The 17,664-nt window shown below is 40.3% G+C and overlaps 1 protein-coding gene across 2 annotated transcripts in view; it reads left to right on the top strand.

The window, feature by feature from the left end:
• Positions 1-17,664, top strand: part of ESPN (espin) — a 556,807-nt gene that overhangs the window by 461,252 nt on the left and 77,891 nt on the right. For both annotated transcript variants that reach the window (XM_053690388.1, XM_053690389.1), the window contains 2 exons: positions 13,529-13,674; positions 16,428-16,721. In XM_053690388.1, the coding sequence (XP_053546363.1) occupies positions 13,529-13,674; positions 16,428-16,721 (440 nt within the window). The remainder of the gene's footprint in view (positions 1-13,528; positions 13,675-16,427; positions 16,722-17,664) is intronic.

Raw genomic sequence — 17,664 nt, 5'->3', positions numbered from 1 at the left:
TTGCAAGTTATAGGGCAATAAGTACAAGTAGCACTTTGCTATTTCAAAACCATTTTTCTTTCAAAATTAGCGATAGTTACATTGGAACACTGATATCTGTCAGGAATCCATGAATAACCCTTCACATGTATATATATTTTTAAAAAGAAGACCACCTAAGGTATTAAACTTTGCGTATTTTGACTCTTTTCATGCAACCATTTTACCACCAATATATGCCAAATTTGAAAAAAAGTGGTAATTTTTTTTACAAAATAGCAATTTAAGAATATATTTACTGAGAATGTTAAGGGTTACTGCCAAATAACACCCCAATATGTGTTCAGCAACATCTTCTGAGTACAGTGATACTACCCATGTATAGGTGTGTCGGGTTCTCTGGGGCTAAAAGGCTTTATTTTTAGGGGGCGCATTCCAGTTTTTCAACGTGGAATTTTCACATCTGTCATCATGCACCCATGTCCTATTTGGGTCATTTCTGAAGCCGGGCAATGTAATTTCCCCTATCAAACCATATATTTTTGAAAAGTAGACACCCTAGGGTATTTGAAATGCTGGTATTTTAACACTTTCCATGCACTAATTTAACCTCCAGTCTTTTTCAAACTTTTGGGTAGTCATTTGTACTTTAGGCATGGATTCTTAGTTCCTGTTATTTGTTACTGCAAAAAAACACCTCAATATGTGTTCAACATCTCCTGAGTACAGTGATACCACCTATGAATAGTTTTGTTGGGTTCTCAGGGGCTAAAAGGCCTTATTTTTAGGGGGCGCATTCCAGTTTTCCAACTTGGAATTTTCACATCTCTTATCGTGCACCTTGTCCTATTAGGGACATTTTCCGAAGCTGGCCAATGTAATTTATCCCAATCAAACCATATATTTTTGAAAAGTAGACACCCTAGGCTATTTGAAATGCTGGTATTTTAACACTTTCCATGCACTAATTCAACCACCAATCTTTGTCAAACTTTTGGGTAGTCATTTTTTTGTGTAATTTTTCACACACATTGTACTTTAGGCATGGATTCTCAGTTCCTGTTATGTGTTACTGCCAAAGAAGACCTCAATATTTTTTCAGCAAGGTCTCCTGAGTACAGTGATACCACCTATGCATAGGTTTGTTGGGTTGTTTGCAGTTTGCAATGCCAAACTTCTGACATGTGTTTGTGATTTTTTCAAATGTAACATATCTTCTTTGCCTATCTTCATCTGGGGGGCTTTTTTACATACCTCAATTTATTTGCTTGCATGAACATGCATATATTTCAGAAGTTGAGACCCCAAGGTATTGTATATAGGGAGAAAATGTGTGGTGGTATTTTTTCATTTTTACACACACATTGCTTTTTGGCTATGATTTAGGAGAGCCTGTTGTAAGTTATTGCAAAAAAACACTCCAGGTTGTTTTCTGCAAGACCTCCTGAGTACACCCATACCCCCCATGCATAGGTTTGCCAGGATTTTGGGAAGGTTCTGTTACATTTGTATGGCTTGTAAATGTAGTTAAAAGTGAGAGTATATTTCTTCTGATAGGTCTATCTTTAGTTTGGGGCCTAATGCATACCCCATTTTTATTTATTGCAATGGAAGTGTATATTTTTGAAATGTTGACACCCCAAGGTATTGTATATGGTGTGCATTGATGCCTTTGATGCAACTGTTTTAGCCAACAAAATTGGAGAAAGTGTATGGTGGTAATTTTTCAATTTTCATTTTTACACACACATTGCTTTTTTACTATGATTTAGGAGAGACTGTTGTAAGTTATTGCAAAAAACACTCCAGGTTGTTTTCTGCAAGACCTCCTGAGTACACCTATACCCCCCATGCATAGGTTTGCCAGGATTTTGGGAAGGTTCTTTTACAATTTTATGACTTTTAATTTTAGTTATTAAAAGTGAGAGTATTTCTTCTGATAGGCCTATCTTTAGTTTGGGGCCTATTGCATACCCCAGTTTTATTTATTGCCATGAAAGTGTATATTTTTGAAATGTTGACACCCCAAGGTATTGTATATGGTGTGCTTTGATGTCTTTGATGCAACTGTTTTAGCCAAAAAAAATTGGAGAAAGTGTATGGTGGTAATTTTTCAATTTTAATTTTTACACACACATTGCTTTTTTTTTTTTTTTTAAATGGACCATTGTATGATACCGCTTGAAGCAGTCCACAATGCATAGTGAAGGCTGTCCAGGGCAATCAGGACAGTGATATATGGTGTCCCTTCTCTGCCGCCTCTTGGTACAGACTCTGCATTTTGTTTTGTGGTTTCTGCTTTGCAGCAGTAGGGGGGGATTTTAAAAATTAAATGGGTAGCCCCAGCTCTGCTCTCTCCCATCACCGCCCGGGGAGCAGGTGCATCTTAGTACAAAATCCCCGAAATGATCTGGAGCTGAAACTGTAAAAAAGACTGTTTCATTCCGGGGTTTGCTTTTTTTGAACAACAAAAAAGGGTTGTGGGTTGCAATCTGCATTAAGTAAATTGCAACCTTTTTGTACCAGGCCCTTGCAGCAGCTGATCTGACAGATCAACCCCACCCATATGCCGGTTATAAGACTTGATGCACACTGGGTTCCTTATGATCTCAGCTCTGCCACGTACAGAGACAGCCACGTGTGAAATAAGGGGCAGTCGGCAGAGGCTTAGATACAAGGTAATTACAGAGGTAAAAAGTATATTAATATTATAGTGTTGGTTATGCATAACTGGGGAATGGGTAATAAAGGGATTATCTATCTTTTTAAACAACAATAATTTTGGGGTATATTGTCCCTTTAGTAGAGCATCATTTTTCTCATAACTGTTTATTTCTCAGCACATGAAAACCACTGTGAAGGATGCAGGCATCACAAAACACAAAAACATTACAGAACAAATTAAAACAAAACAAAAAAAAGTCTCCCTCTGTAAGACAGTTATAGAGAAAAAATAATAAAAAGAAGACCACTTTATCAGTTTTGAAACAGCGAGATACAGCCATGAGATAAGATACTGCACAAAGGCAAGAGAGTCTTTAAAGGGGCATACTATAGTTCAGTGTTTTTCAACCAGTGTGCCGTGGCACACTAGTGTGCCGTGAGAGATCCTCAGGTGTGCCACGGCAGACTGACAACAGTATAAAAAGAGAGAGAGATGCACTCAGCTGAGACAGAACAAAAGCTAGAAAAACTTCCGTGCCTGTTCATTTTTGGGTGCCACTCAGGGTGCATACTCTTTTAGCACACTATGCCCCTTCACAGAGAAAAAATATCCTGTAGCATATCAGTCTGACCCTGCCCAATGACAGTCCAGCGCCGAAATACCAGGCAATTCTTCTCTGAACAAGAGAAAACAACAACCCCAGACGATCGTTTCGGCCTTTTGTGGGCCTCGTCAGTGAGGTGCAGTCGCATCCCTCTAAGGGCATGTGTGCAAGGAGTCCACGTCTGGTTTCCCCTTTTACTCTTAGGGAGACCCAAGAGCAATTTGCATAAATATAAAAAGAGAGAGAGATGCACTCAGCTGAGACAGAACAAAAGCTAGAAAAACTTCCGTGCCTGTTCATTTTTGGGTGCCACTCAGGGTGCATACTCTTTTAGCACACTATGCCCCTTCACAGAGAAAAAATATCCTGTAGCATATCAGTCTGACCCTGCCCAATGACAGTCCAGCGCCGAAATACCAGGCAATTCTTCTCTGAACAAGAGAAAACAACAACCCCAGACGATCGTTTCGGCCTTTTGTGGGCCTCGTCAGTGAGGTGCAGTCGCATCCCTCTAAGGGCATGTGTGCAAGGAGTCCACGTCTGGTTTCCCCTTTTACTCTTAGGGAGACCCAAGAGCAATTTGCATAAATATAAAAAGAGAGAGAGATGCACTCAGCTGAGACAGAACAAAAGCTAGAAAAACTTCCGTGCCTGTTCATTTTTGGGTGCCACTCAGGGTGCATACTCTTTTAGCACACTATGCCCCTTCACAGAGAAAAAATATCCTGTAGCATATCAGTCTGACCCTGCCCAATGACAGTCCAGCGCCGAAATACCAGGCAATTCTTCTCTGAACAAGAGAAAACAACAACCCCAGACGATCGTTTCGGCCTTTTGTGGGCCTCGTCAGTGAGGTGCAGTCGCATCCCTCTAAGGGCATGTGTGCAAGGAGTCCACGTCTGGTTTCCCCTTTTACTCTTAGGGAGACCCAAGAGCAATTTGCATAAATATAAAAAGAGAGAGAGATGCACTCAGCTGAGACAGAACAAAAGCTAGAAAAACTTCCGTGCCTGTTCATTTTTGGGTGCCACTCAGGGTGCATACTCTTTTAGCACACTATGCCCCTTCACAGAGAAAAAATATCCTGTAGCATATCAGTCTGACCCTGCCCAATGACAGTCCAGCGCCGAAATACCAGGCAATTCTTCTCTGAACAAGAGAAAACAACAACCCCAGACGATCGTTTCGGCCTTTTGTGGGCCTCGTCAGTGAGGTGCAGTCGCATCCCTCTAAGGGCATGTGTGCAAGGAGTCCACGTCTGGTTTCCCCTTTTACTCTTAGGGAGACCCAAGAGCAATTTGCATAAATATAAAAAGAGAGAGAGATGCACTCAGCTGAGACAGAACAAAAGCTAGAAAAACTTCCGTGCCTGTTCATTTTTGGGTGCCACTCAGGGTGCATACTCTTTTAGCACACTATGCCCCTTCACAGAGAAAAAATATCCTGTAGCATATCAGTCTGACCCTGCCCAATGACAGTCCAGCGCCGAAATACCAGGCAATTCTTCTCTGAACAAGAGAAAACAACAACCCCAGACGATCGTTTCGGCCTTTTGTGGGCCTCGTCAGTGAGGTGCAGTCGCATCCCTCTAAGGGCATGTGTGCAAGGAGTCCACGTCTGGTTTCCCCTTTTACTCTTAGGGAGACCCAAGAGCAATTTGCATAAATATAAAAAGAGAGAGAGATGCACTCAGCTGAGACAGAACAAAAGCTAGAAAAACTTCCGTGCCTGTTCATTTTTGGGTGCCACTCAGGGTGCATACTCTTTTAGCACACTATGCCCCTTCACAGAGAAAAAATATCCTGTAGCATATCAGTCTGACCCTGCCCAATGACAGTCCAGCGCCGAAATACCAGGCAATTCTTCTCTGAACAAGAGAAAACAACAACCCCAGACGATCGTTTCGGCCTTTTGTGGGCCTCGTCAGTGAGGTGCAGTCGCATCCCTCTAAGGGCATGTGTGCAAGGAGTCCACGTCTGGTTTCCCCTTTTACTCTTAGGGAGACCCAAGAGCAATTTGCATAAATATAAAAAGAGAGAGAGATGCACTCAGCTGAGACAGAACAAAAGCTAGAAAAACTTCCGTGCCTGTTCATTTTTGGGTGCCACTCAGGGTGCATACTCTTTTAGCACACTATGCCCCTTCACAGAGAAAAAATATCCTGTAGCATATCAGTCTGACCCTGCCCAATGACAGTCCAGCGCCGAAATACCAGGCAATTCTTCTCTGAACAAGAGAAAACAACAACCCCAGACGATCGTTTCGGCCTTTTGTGGGCCTCGTCAGTGAGGTGCAGTCGCATCCCTCTAAGGGCATGTGTGCAAGGAGTCCACGTCTGGTTTCCCCTTTTACTCTTAGGGAGACCCAAGAGCAATTTGCATAAATATAAAAAGAGAGAGAGATGCACTCAGCTGAGACAGAACAAAAGCTAGAAAAACTTCCGTGCCTGTTCATTTTTGGGTGCCACTCAGGGTGCATACTCTTTTAGCACACTATGCCCCTTCACAGAGAAAAAATATCCTGTAGCATATCAGTCTGACCCTGCCCAATGACAGTCCAGCGCCGAAATACCAGGCAATTCTTCTCTGAACAAGAGAAAACAACAACCCCAGACGATCGTTTCGGCCTTTTGTGGGCCTCGTCAGTGAGGTGCAGTCGCATCCCTCTAAGGGCATGTGTGCAAGGAGTCCACGTCTGGTTTCCCCTTTTACTCTTAGGGAGACCCAAGAGCAATTTGCATAAATATAAAAAGAGAGAGAGATGCACTCAGCTGAGACAGAACAAAAGCTAGAAAAACTTCCGTGCCTGTTCATTTTTGGGTGCCACTCAGGGTGCATACTCTTTTAGCACACTATGCCCCTTCACAGAGAAAAAATATCCTGTAGCATATCAGTCTGACCCTGCCCAATGACAGTCCAGCGCCGAAATACCAGGCAATTCTTCTCTGAACAAGAGAAAACAACAACCCCAGACGATCGTTTCGGCCTTTTGTGGGCCTCGTCAGTGAGGTGCAGTCGCATCCCTCTAAGGGCATGTGTGCAAGGAGTCCACGTCTGGTTTCCCCTTTTACTCTTAGGGAGACCCAAGAGCAATTTGCATAAATATAAAAAGAGAGAGAGATGCACTCAGCTGAGACAGAACAAAAGCTAGAAAAACTTCCGTGCCTGTTCATTTTTGGGTGCCACTCAGGGTGCATACTCTTTTAGCACACTATGCCCCTTCACAGAGAAAAAATATCCTGTAGCATATCAGTCTGACCCTGCCCAATGACAGTCCAGCGCCGAAATACCAGGCAATTCTTCTCTGAACAAGAGAAAACAACAACCCCAGACGATCGTTTCGGCCTTTTGTGGGCCTCGTCAGTGAGGTGCAGTCGCATCCCTCTAAGGGCATGTGTGCAAGGAGTCCACGTCTGGTTTCCCCTTTTACTCTTAGGGAGACCCAAGAGCAATTTGCATAAATATAAAAAGAGAGAGAGATGCACTCAGCTGAGACAGAACAAAAGCTAGAAAAACTTCCGTGCCTGTTCATTTTTGGGTGCCACTCAGGGTGCATACTCTTTTAGCACACTATGCCCCTTCACAGAGAAAAAATATCCTGTAGCATATCAGTCTGACCCTGCCCAATGACAGTCCAGCGCCGAAATACCAGGCAATTCTTCTCTGAACAAGAGAAAACAACAACCCCAGACGATCGTTTCGGCCTTTTGTGGGCCTCGTCAGTGAGGTGCAGTCGCATCCCTCTAAGGGCATGTGTGCAAGGAGTCCACGTCTGGTTTCCCCTTTTACTCTTAGGGAGACCCAAGAGCAATTTGCATAAATATAAAAAGAGAGAGAGATGCACTCAGCTGAGACAGAACAAAAGCTAGAAAAACTTCCGTGCCTGTTCATTTTTGGGTGCCACTCAGGGTGCATACTCTTTTAGCACACTATGCCCCTTCACAGAGAAAAAATATCCTGTAGCATATCAGTCTGACCCTGCCCAATGACAGTCCAGCGCCGAAATACCAGGCAATTCTTCTCTGAACAAGAGAAAACAACAACCCCAGACGATCGTTTCGGCCTTTTGTGGGCCTCGTCAGTGAGGTGCAGTCGCATCCCTCTAAGGGCATGTGTGCAAGGAGTCCACGTCTGGTTTCCCCTTTTACTCTTAGGGAGACCCAAGAGCAATTTGCATAAATATAAAAAGAGAGAGAGATGCACTCAGCTGAGACAGAACAAAAGCTAGAAAAACTTCCGTGCCTGTTCATTTTTGGGTGCCACTCAGGGTGCATACTCTTTTAGCACACTATGCCCCTTCACAGAGAAAAAATATCCTGTAGCATATCAGTCTGACCCTGCCCAATGACAGTCCAGCGCCGAAATACCAGGCAATTCTTCTCTGAACAAGAGAAAACAACAACCCCAGACGATCGTTTCGGCCTTTTGTGGGCCTCGTCAGTGAGGTGCAGTCGCATCCCTCTAAGGGCATGTGTGCAAGGAGTCCACGTCTGGTTTCCCCTTTTACTCTTAGGGAGACCCAAGAGCAATTTGCATAAATATAAAAAGAGAGAGAGATGCACTCAGCTGAGACAGAACAAAAGCTAGAAAAACTTCCGTGCCTGTTCATTTTTGGGTGCCACTCAGGGTGCATACTCTTTTAGCACACTATGCCCCTTCACAGAGAAAAAATATCCTGTAGCATATCAGTCTGACCCTGCCCAATGACAGTCCAGCGCCGAAATACCAGGCAATTCTTCTCTGAACAAGAGAAAACAACAACCCCAGACGATCGTTTCGGCCTTTTGTGGGCCTCGTCAGTGAGGTGCAGTCGCATCCCTCTAAGGGCATGTGTGCAAGGAGTCCACGTCTGGTTTCCCCTTTTACTCTTAGGGAGACCCAAGAGCAATTTGCATAAATATAAAAAGAGAGAGAGATGCACTCAGCTGAGACAGAACAAAAGCTAGAAAAACTTCCGTGCCTGTTCATTTTTGGGTGCCACTCAGGGTGCATACTCTTTTAGCACACTATGCCCCTTCACAGAGAAAAAATATCCTGTAGCATATCAGTCTGACCCTGCCCAATGACAGTCCAGCGCCGAAATACCAGGCAATTCTTCTCTGAACAAGAGAAAACAACAACCCCAGACGATCGTTTCGGCCTTTTGTGGGCCTCGTCAGTGAGGTGCAGTCGCATCCCTCTAAGGGCATGTGTGCAAGGAGTCCACGTCTGGTTTCCCCTTTTACTCTTAGGGAGACCCAAGAGCAATTTGCATAAATATAAAAAGAGAGAGAGATGCACTCAGCTGAGACAGAACAAAAGCTAGAAAAACTTCCGTGCCTGTTCATTTTTGGGTGCCACTCAGGGTGCATACTCTTTTAGCACACTATGCCCCTTCACAGAGAAAAAATATCCTGTAGCATATCAGTCTGACCCTGCCCAATGACAGTCCAGCGCCGAAATACCAGGCAATTCTTCTCTGAACAAGAGAAAACAACAACCCCAGTCGATCGTTTCGGCCTTTTGTGGGCCTCGTCAGTGAGGTGCAGTCGCATCCCTCTAAGGGCATGTGTGCAAGGAGTCCACGTCTGGTTTCCCCTTTTACTCTTAGGGAGACCCAAGAGCAATTTGCATAAATATAAAAAGAGAGAGAGATGCACTCAGCTGAGACAGAACAAAAGCTAGAAAAACTTCCGTGCCTGTTCATTTTTGGGTGCCACTCAGGGTGCATACTCTTTTAGCACACTATGCCCCTTCACAGAGAAAAAATATCCTGTAGCATATCAGTCTGACCCTGCCCAATGACAGTCCAGCGCCGAAATACCAGGCAATTCTTCTCTGAACAAGAGAAAACAACAACCCCAGTCGATCGTTTCGGCCTTTTGTGGGCCTCGTCAGTGAGGTGCAGTCGCATCCCTCTAAGGGCATGTGTGCAAGGAGTCCACGTCTGGTTTCCCCTTTTACTCTTAGGGAGACCCAAGAGCAATTTGCATAAATATAAAAAGAGAGAGAGATGCACTCAGCTGAGACAGAACAAAAGCTAGAAAAACTTCCGTGCCTGTTCATTTTTGGGTGCCACTCAGGGTGCATACTCTTTTAGAGAGGCCGAAACGTACGTCTGGGGTTTGTTGTTTGTCTTGTTCAGAGAAGAATTGCCTGGTATTTCGGTGCTGGACTGTCATTGGGCAGGATCAGACTGATATGCTACAGGATATTTTTTCTCTGTGAAAAGGCATAGTGTGCAAAAAGAGACTGCACCCTGAGTGGCACTAGCCTTGTGGACAAGCACGGAAGTTTTTCTAGCTATTGTTCTGTCTCAGTGAGTGTGTCTCTCTATTCTCTTGAGACTGACAACAGTGTAACATATTTTTTAAACTTTGCTTGTTTTTTACTCCCAGTGCAGGGGTAGTTTGTAGGAGGCATGGCATAACAGCACAATACATACAGTATGTGTGTGTTTGTGTGTATGTGTATATATATATATATATGCTGTATTAGGCTACAATGTGTGATTTTTATAAAATTTTGGGATGGTGGTGTGCCACAGGATTTTTTAATGTAAAAAAGTGTGCCACGGCAAAAAAAAGGTTAAAAATCACTGCTATAGTTAACAGTCCTTAAGCCATGGAAGAGGGGCATACAAGTTAGGGCATGAGTCAGATGCTGGTGGTAGGAGACTCTATTAATAGGAAGGTTGATAGGGTAATTTGCCATCCAGACCCTTTAACAGTTTGCTGTCTTCTAGGGGCTTGTGTTAAGCATATTGTGGAGCATATTGATAGATTGTTAGAGGGATGTGGGTCTGATCCTGCAGTCATGGTGTATATTGGTACTAATGAAGGAATCAGGGGGAGATGGAGAGTCCTAAAAAATGACTTCAGGGAGTTAGGTAGTAAGTTTAAAGCAAGGTCCTCCAAAGTAATATTTTTGGAGATTAACTCAGTAAGGCAGAAGGAACTAAGGTTAATTTATGGTTAAAAACATGGTGTAAAAATGAGGGGTTTGACTTTTTAGAGCACTGGGCTGACTTTTCACTTGGGTACAATTTGTACAGTAAGGATGAATTGCACCTGAATGACATGGGTGCTGGTGTGTTGGGGGAAAGGATGGTACAAATGATGCTCTACTAAAGGGATGATATGCGCCAAAATTATTGTTGTTTAAAAAGATAGATAATCCCTTTATTAGCCATTCCCCAGTTTTTCATAACCAACACAGTTATATTAATATACTTTTTACCTCTGTGATTACCTTGTATCTAAGACTCTGCTGACTGCCCCCTTATCTCAGTTATATTAATATAATTTTTACCTCTGTGATTACCTTGTATCTAAGCCTCTGCCGACTGCCCCTTATCTCAGTTATATTAATATACTTTTTACCTCTGTGATTACCTTGTATCTAAGCCTCTGCAGACTGCTCCCTTATCAGTTATATTAATATACTTTTTACCTCTGTGATTACCTTGTATCTAAGCCTATGCAGACTGCCCCTTATCTCAGTTATATTACTATACTTTTTACCTCTGTGATTACCTTGTATCTAAGCCTCTGCCGACTGCCCCTTATCTCAGAGCTATTTACAGACTTGCATTTTAGCCAACTAGTGCTGACTCGAATAACTCCGCAGGAGTGAACACAATGCTATCTAAATGGCACACATGAACTAGCAGTGTATCGTTGTGAAAAGCGATAAAGATGCACTAAGGAATGAGTAGGTCTGTAATGGCTTAGAGAGAGGCAGAAATTTAGAGATTTAAAGGTTATAAAGTAAATTAATTTAATAATGCTGGTTGTGCAAAGCTGCGGAAATGTTGGAGTAGACTGTCCCTTTAATTAAAATGGAGCTTAAAGGGACAGTCTAGTCAAAATTAAACTTTTATGATTCAGATAGGGTATGTAATTTTAAACAACTTTCCAATTTACTTTTATCATCAAATTTGCCTTGTTCTCTTGGTATTCTTAGTTGAAAACTAAACCTAGGTAGGCTCATATGCTAATTTCTAAACCCTTGAAGGCTGCCTCTTATCTGAATGCATTTTACTTTTTTCACAGCTAGAGGGTGTTAGTTCATGTATGCCATATAGATAACATTGTGCTCATGCCCATGGAGTTACTTATAAGAGGGCACTCATTGGCTAAAATAAAAGTCTACCAAAAGATCTGAAATAAGGGGGCAGTCTGCAGAGGCTTAGATGCACGGTAATCACAGAGGTAAAAAGTATATTAATATAACTGTGTTGGTTATGCAAAACTGGGGAATGGGAAATCAAGGGATTATCTATATCTTTAAACAATAACAATTCTGGAGTAGACTGTCCCTTTAACTCACAAATCAGGACTGTAACAAGAGATAGGCACACATCTTTTAGGATTCCACAGTTCTCAATTTGCAATGTTATGGCAAGTTTTAATGAATCTTCTAGGTCTTTACATTTTAAGGAGATTTAAAGGAAATTTATACACCACCTGTACAAATTTTGCTTATTCCATGCCCCCTAGGAGCCTAAAATGCAAATTCTGTAACCCTTAACAACTGTAAATCAAACAGCTGGTTTTAGTCAATTTGCAGCATTTTGAAAACCAAGGTTACAGATTTTGCTTTTTGGCCTCTCTAAGAGTGTGGGAAAAATTAAAAATTTTACACAAAAGCACAAGGTGTTTAATGTCCATTTAAACTCATAATTTAGTTCCCCGCTATGTTGAATTATGCCTGCTTTGGAAAACTTTCCAATTTGTTTTAATAATTATTTAGCCCTCTTTTCTTTAAAGGTAATTTCTTATAATTGTGTTTTTTTCCCACTGCCACCTAGGGTTGCCACCTCGGCTATGTTTTCCCAGACAGTTATGAGTTACACATGATGCAGGGTGTGCGCCGTTCATCAGCACTTTTCATGTGATGTCCAGAGGCACAATACATGTTCCCCCCTACTTACCCTGCAGCATGTGTAATTCATAAGTGTCCTGGAAAACATGGCCGAAGTGGCAACCCTTTTGCCACCAGAGAGGCTGTGATGTGTACTCCAAGAACCCCAAACCTGCAACATTCTGCACAATGATTGCTTCGTCAGTGCAGGAGTTCATTTATATATGTCTCTTATTGGTCACAGCAGAGGAAATAAGATACACATATTTAAGAGGCTTTTCAAGTAGTTTGGTCTATTCTTTGCGTATTCTGGAAGTGGTGCAAGTAATCCCATATTTAAATGCTGTAGAAATATTTTTTGTATGCAGATATTTTGCCACACAGTGGTTAGTTATTATAACGTTACTTTAGTTTAATGTCCAAAAAGCAAATTATATATTGAGTAAATGTTTGCAAAAAAGGATAAATGGATTCTGTTCGGGGGTTGAGGACAACCAGTCTGTTCCAGTTAGGCTGACACTGGGATTTGAAACTCTTGGGACCAGAATCCTGTAACCCTTCTGCCCCAGTCTGCCTACCCTGCCTTGTCTTTATTGTACTCCCTGTGTAGTGCAGTGTTAGGGCCCCCTAGAGCTGCGGACCTGTTTTTAAATAAGAGCTCTGAGACCCCTATAGTTACATGCCTGCTTAAAGGGGCATGAAACCTAACATTTTTCTTTCATGATTCAGACAAACAATTTAAAAAAAAAAAGTTTTTATTTTACTTCTATTATCAAATTTGCTTTGTTCTCATGGCATTTTTTGTTGAAGAGCACACCAGGATAAGTATTGTGCACGTGTCTGGAACACTACAGGCCATCTAGTGCTTTTGCAGGTGTATAATATTGTTAATTATTCTTGCAAAACCATATAATGCGCAAGACACATGCATGCTCCTCAGACTACCACAAAAACAAAGGATATCAAGTTAAAAAAAATAATAATTTGGAAATAGAAGTAAATTGGATTTTTTTTTAAAATTGTATGCTTTATCTAATACATGAAAGAACAAAAATGTGAGTTTCTTGTCACTTTAAGATACTAGCTATATTTGTGCTTTTGCTTTGTCAGTACTGAATTTGGTAGAATCAAATTAATTCCTTATTGCATCTAGCTGTTTGATTGTGGAAGAGATTTTTTTGCCATGTTTTAAAAAAATAAATAAAAATAAAGCTTATTCTAATGCACTGGTTTTCAAACCTGTCCTCAGGCATCCCCAACAGGTCAGGTTTTCTGGATAACCTTGGATAAGAGAAGATAAAATAACCATGTTAACTAAGCAGCTGATTAATTCACCTGTGCTCCAGTGCAGATATCCACAAAATGTGGCCTGTTAGGGAGGTCTGAGAACAGGTTTGAAAACCAGCGTTCTAATGTAACATAAATTCATTTCTACAGGCACAAAATCATTCAACATGATGTCTCCAACGGGTGACAACTCAGAACTTCTGGCAGAAATAAAAGCTGGGAAAAGCCTAAAACCGACTCCTCAAAGCAAAGGTCTTACTACTGTTTTCTCTGGCAGCGGGCAGCAAGGATCTAGCGTAAGTAGGCTCTAAAAATACTGTGATATCTTTATTCTCAGTTCCTACATTTTATTAAAATAGCAGTTCAAGACATATGAGTAGCTTGTAAAAACGTTTGTGTTTAGCCAGTATTTCTGCAGAATGGTAATGCTATAATGAATTAAAGGGACATAAAAGCATTTTATTGTTTCATCTAAACAAATATTAGTTTAAAGTAATGACCATGTGCAGAGGCACATGATCATAAATAAGCATAAAAAGCAATATGTGTCATGGCAAAATTTTCACAGCCAGAGCAGCTTCCCTCACCCGGAGATCCTCTCTTCACACGTCATCAATGACTAATCCAGCTTCCTCCAATCACGGCATGGCCTCAGTCAATGACTCCCCTGGGGAGAAAGCTATGATTGGAGGAAGCCGGATTAGTCATTGATGACGTGTGAAGAGAGGATCTCTGGGTGGGGGAAGCTGCTCTGGCTGTGAAAAAAACAAAGGTAAGTTTTTAATCAAAACGGCTGCCTTCTAAACTTTTATGAATGAAAGTGCCCCTGTTTTAATAGAATTTTTAAAAAACCGGGTTTTCATTCATACCTTCACTTTAAGGAGAGTAGTTTGCATTTTATATATGTTTATCTGTATAAATATTAACTCTTTTTAAGATTCCTAATGTTTGTACTCTAAACATATACTGTTCAATTAAAGTAATTAATTTGTTTGTCCACTGTATAATTGACTGCCTTCCTACAAGCAGAGATAAAAAAGGATAAACAACACTAACAATTAAAACATAAAATACTGCTATTTTCTATTCCAATGTTCATTTCATACTTCATTTTAAGACTACAATCTGTGGGAAGCCAGTTATAGTGTCAGAAAGGGATACTTATAGTAAAATGGAACTAAGGTTACTTAAACCCTTAGTCAAAGCTGGACACCATTATTGGGCTTCGTTGAAATAAAATTAAGATGCATAAAAATTAAACATATAGTTAAATGGACATAAAATAAAACATTTTTCTTTCATGATTCCGATAATGCACTCGATTTTAAACAACACTTTCTAATTACTTAATTTATCAATTTTTAAATGTCTTTGTATTCTTGTTATCCTTTGTTGAAAAGCATGAAGGTAAGTTCAGGAGCATGCACGTGTCTGCAGTACTATATGGCAGCAATGTTTCTACGTTATACATCAGCAGAGCAGTAGATGGCAGCAGTTTTACAACAATATTATACATTAGCAAGAGCATTAGATGGCAGCAGTTTTATAATAATGTTATACATTAACAAGAGCACTAGATGGCAGCAGTTTTATAATAATGTTATACATCAGCAAGAGCACTAGATGGCAGCAGTTTTACAACAATGTTATACATCAGCAAGAGCACTAGATGGCAGCAGTTTTACAACACTGTTATACATTAGCAGGAGCACTAGATGGCAACAGTTTTACAACAATGTTATACATTAGCAGGAGCACTAGATGGCAGCAGTTTTACAACAATGTTATACACTAGCAGGAGCACTAGATGGCAACAGTTTTACAACAATGTTATACATTAGCAGGAGCACTAGATGGCAGCAGTTTTACAACAATGTTATACATTAGCAGGAACACTAGATGGCAGCAGTTTTACAACAATGTTATACATTAGCAGGAACACTAGATGGCAGCAGTTTTACAACAATGTTATACATTAGCAGGAACACTAGATGGCAGCAGTTTTACAACAATGTTATACATTAGCAAGAACATTAGATGGCAGCAGTTTTATAATAATGTTATACATCAGCAAGAGCACTAGATGGCAGCAGTTTTATAACAATGTTATACATTAGCAAGAACATTAGATGGCAGCAGTTTTATAATAATGTTATACATCAGCAAGAACATTAGATGGCAGCAGTTTTATAATAATGTTATACATCAGCAAGAGCACTAGATGGCAGCAGTTTTATAACAATGTTATACATTAGCAAGAACATTAGATGGCAGCAGTTTTATAATAATGTTATACATCAGCAAGAGCACTAGATGGCAGCAGTTTTATAATAATGTTATACATTAGCAGGAGCACTAGATGGCAGCAGTTTTACAACAATGTTATACATTAGCAAGAGCATTAGATGGCAGCAGTTTTACAACAATGATATACATTAGCAAGAGCACTAGATGTCAGCAGTTTTACAACAATGTTATACATTAGCAAGAGCACTAGATGGCAGCACTATTTCCTGTCATGTAGTGCTTCATAAATGTGAACACTACCTAACTAGATATCTATTCAACAAAGAATAAAATGAGAACAAAGCAAATTTGTTAATATAAGTAAAATGGAAAGTTTTTTTTAAATTGTATTCTGTATCTGAATCATGGAGAAAATAAATTGGTTTCATGCCCCTTTAAAATCAGCTCATGATTAAAAATGCACTTCTGCTCTGGATGTGATTGGCTAGTGATAGGTGACTATGTACATGTGCTTCTTGTCATTGGCTCACTGTGTGTATTCAGCTTTGGACCAGTTATACATTGCTGTTCTGGAGCTGTCTTCAACTATGTATTTAATCAATTTGCAGGGGTTAAACATACAGTTATATTCTACTAGTAGTAAAATAAGAAAATGCTTTAACAAATAAGGGCATTTCCTGAATATACTTTTATGTTAATTTAATCTGGATTTTAATGTCCCTTCAAGTAATTTGTTTTAGAACCTAATACAACAGTATTAATGTAATTTGCTGTTTGTATCCATATTCTGTTCCCCTTATAGACAGAGGTTCCATCTCCTACTCCAACACCTCCTCTTACACCACCTGTAACACCCCCTGCCACACCTCCTGGAAATACAAACTCTATGTCTAACAAAGGAGCAGCAAAATCTCCAGAACGACTTGTCAATGGGAACACAACCCCACCAGTCCAAGTCCAAACCAGTCAAATTGATATAGAGTCTCTGATACCAACCCACGATGAGCAGGGGAGATCGATTCCCGAATGGAAACGGCAAGTTATGGTCAGGAAGCTGCAACTGAAAATACAAGAAGAAGAAGAGAGAAAACGCACGGTAAGAGACACAAAAAATGTTTGTGGTTTGGATTTGTGAGATTTTGTTTGATGTGATTTTGTTCTCTTGGATTTTAATCATCTGAGTGTGATTTACTCTCTTCTTTGCATTTGTTTATTTTACTTTATTCTTCTCATGAGACATATAAAAATACAAATTGCCTTTTAATCACTATTTTAATATGTCTCTAAACACAGACATGCAGTCATAATTTACAGTATGTTCACTGCTTTTCTGATATCAAGCAAAAGCCTACCTTCAACACATTAAACTACATCTAAATCCTACTTGATTTTGAATAAAATAAAGGGATATTCTGGTGTAAAAGTAAATGTTCTTTTTTGTTAGAGCATTTAAGTTTTAAATAAATGCCCCATTTTTAACATGTGATTAATGGATACATAAGTATGCTGCTGTTTGAGTTCATCCATTTAACTGTGTTTAAAGGGACATAATACCTATATGCTAAAATACTTGAAAGTTATGTAGCATAACTGTTAAAAACTGACATGAAAATATCACCTGAACATCTCTATGTAAAAAGGGAAGATAGATTATCTCAGAGCAAAGTAATTGCTATGTGAACAGTTATACTTTAGCTGTTGTTCAACTACAAGTTTAGAAAAACAACAAAACAATAGATAATCAGCATCAGCAGTGCTGAGGTCATGCTTTACTTTGCTGTGATCTTATAATATTTCAGTGAAATCTCATGAGATTTCATAGCAAACTTCCTTAAACTGAATAGGAAAATAACATGACTGTGCCTGCACATGCCAGATGCACACTACCTTGCAAGTCCTGGGACTATCATCCTGATTGGCTACTTAAAGTCTCTTTACAGTGGGTGTGAATACTTAGGAAATTTTGAGGTCAAATATCTTCCCTTTTACCTAGAGATGTTAAGGTGATATGCTGTGCTATGCTGCATCACTTTCATTTG

This window comes from Bombina bombina, chromosome 8 (genome assembly GCF_027579735.1).
Source record: "Bombina bombina isolate aBomBom1 chromosome 8, aBomBom1.pri, whole genome shotgun sequence".
NCBI classification, from domain to species: domain Eukaryota; kingdom Metazoa; phylum Chordata; class Amphibia; order Anura; family Bombinatoridae; genus Bombina; species Bombina bombina.
The sequence above is the reverse complement of the archived record's forward strand: the minus strand, read 5'-3'. Positions and strand labels throughout refer to the sequence as shown.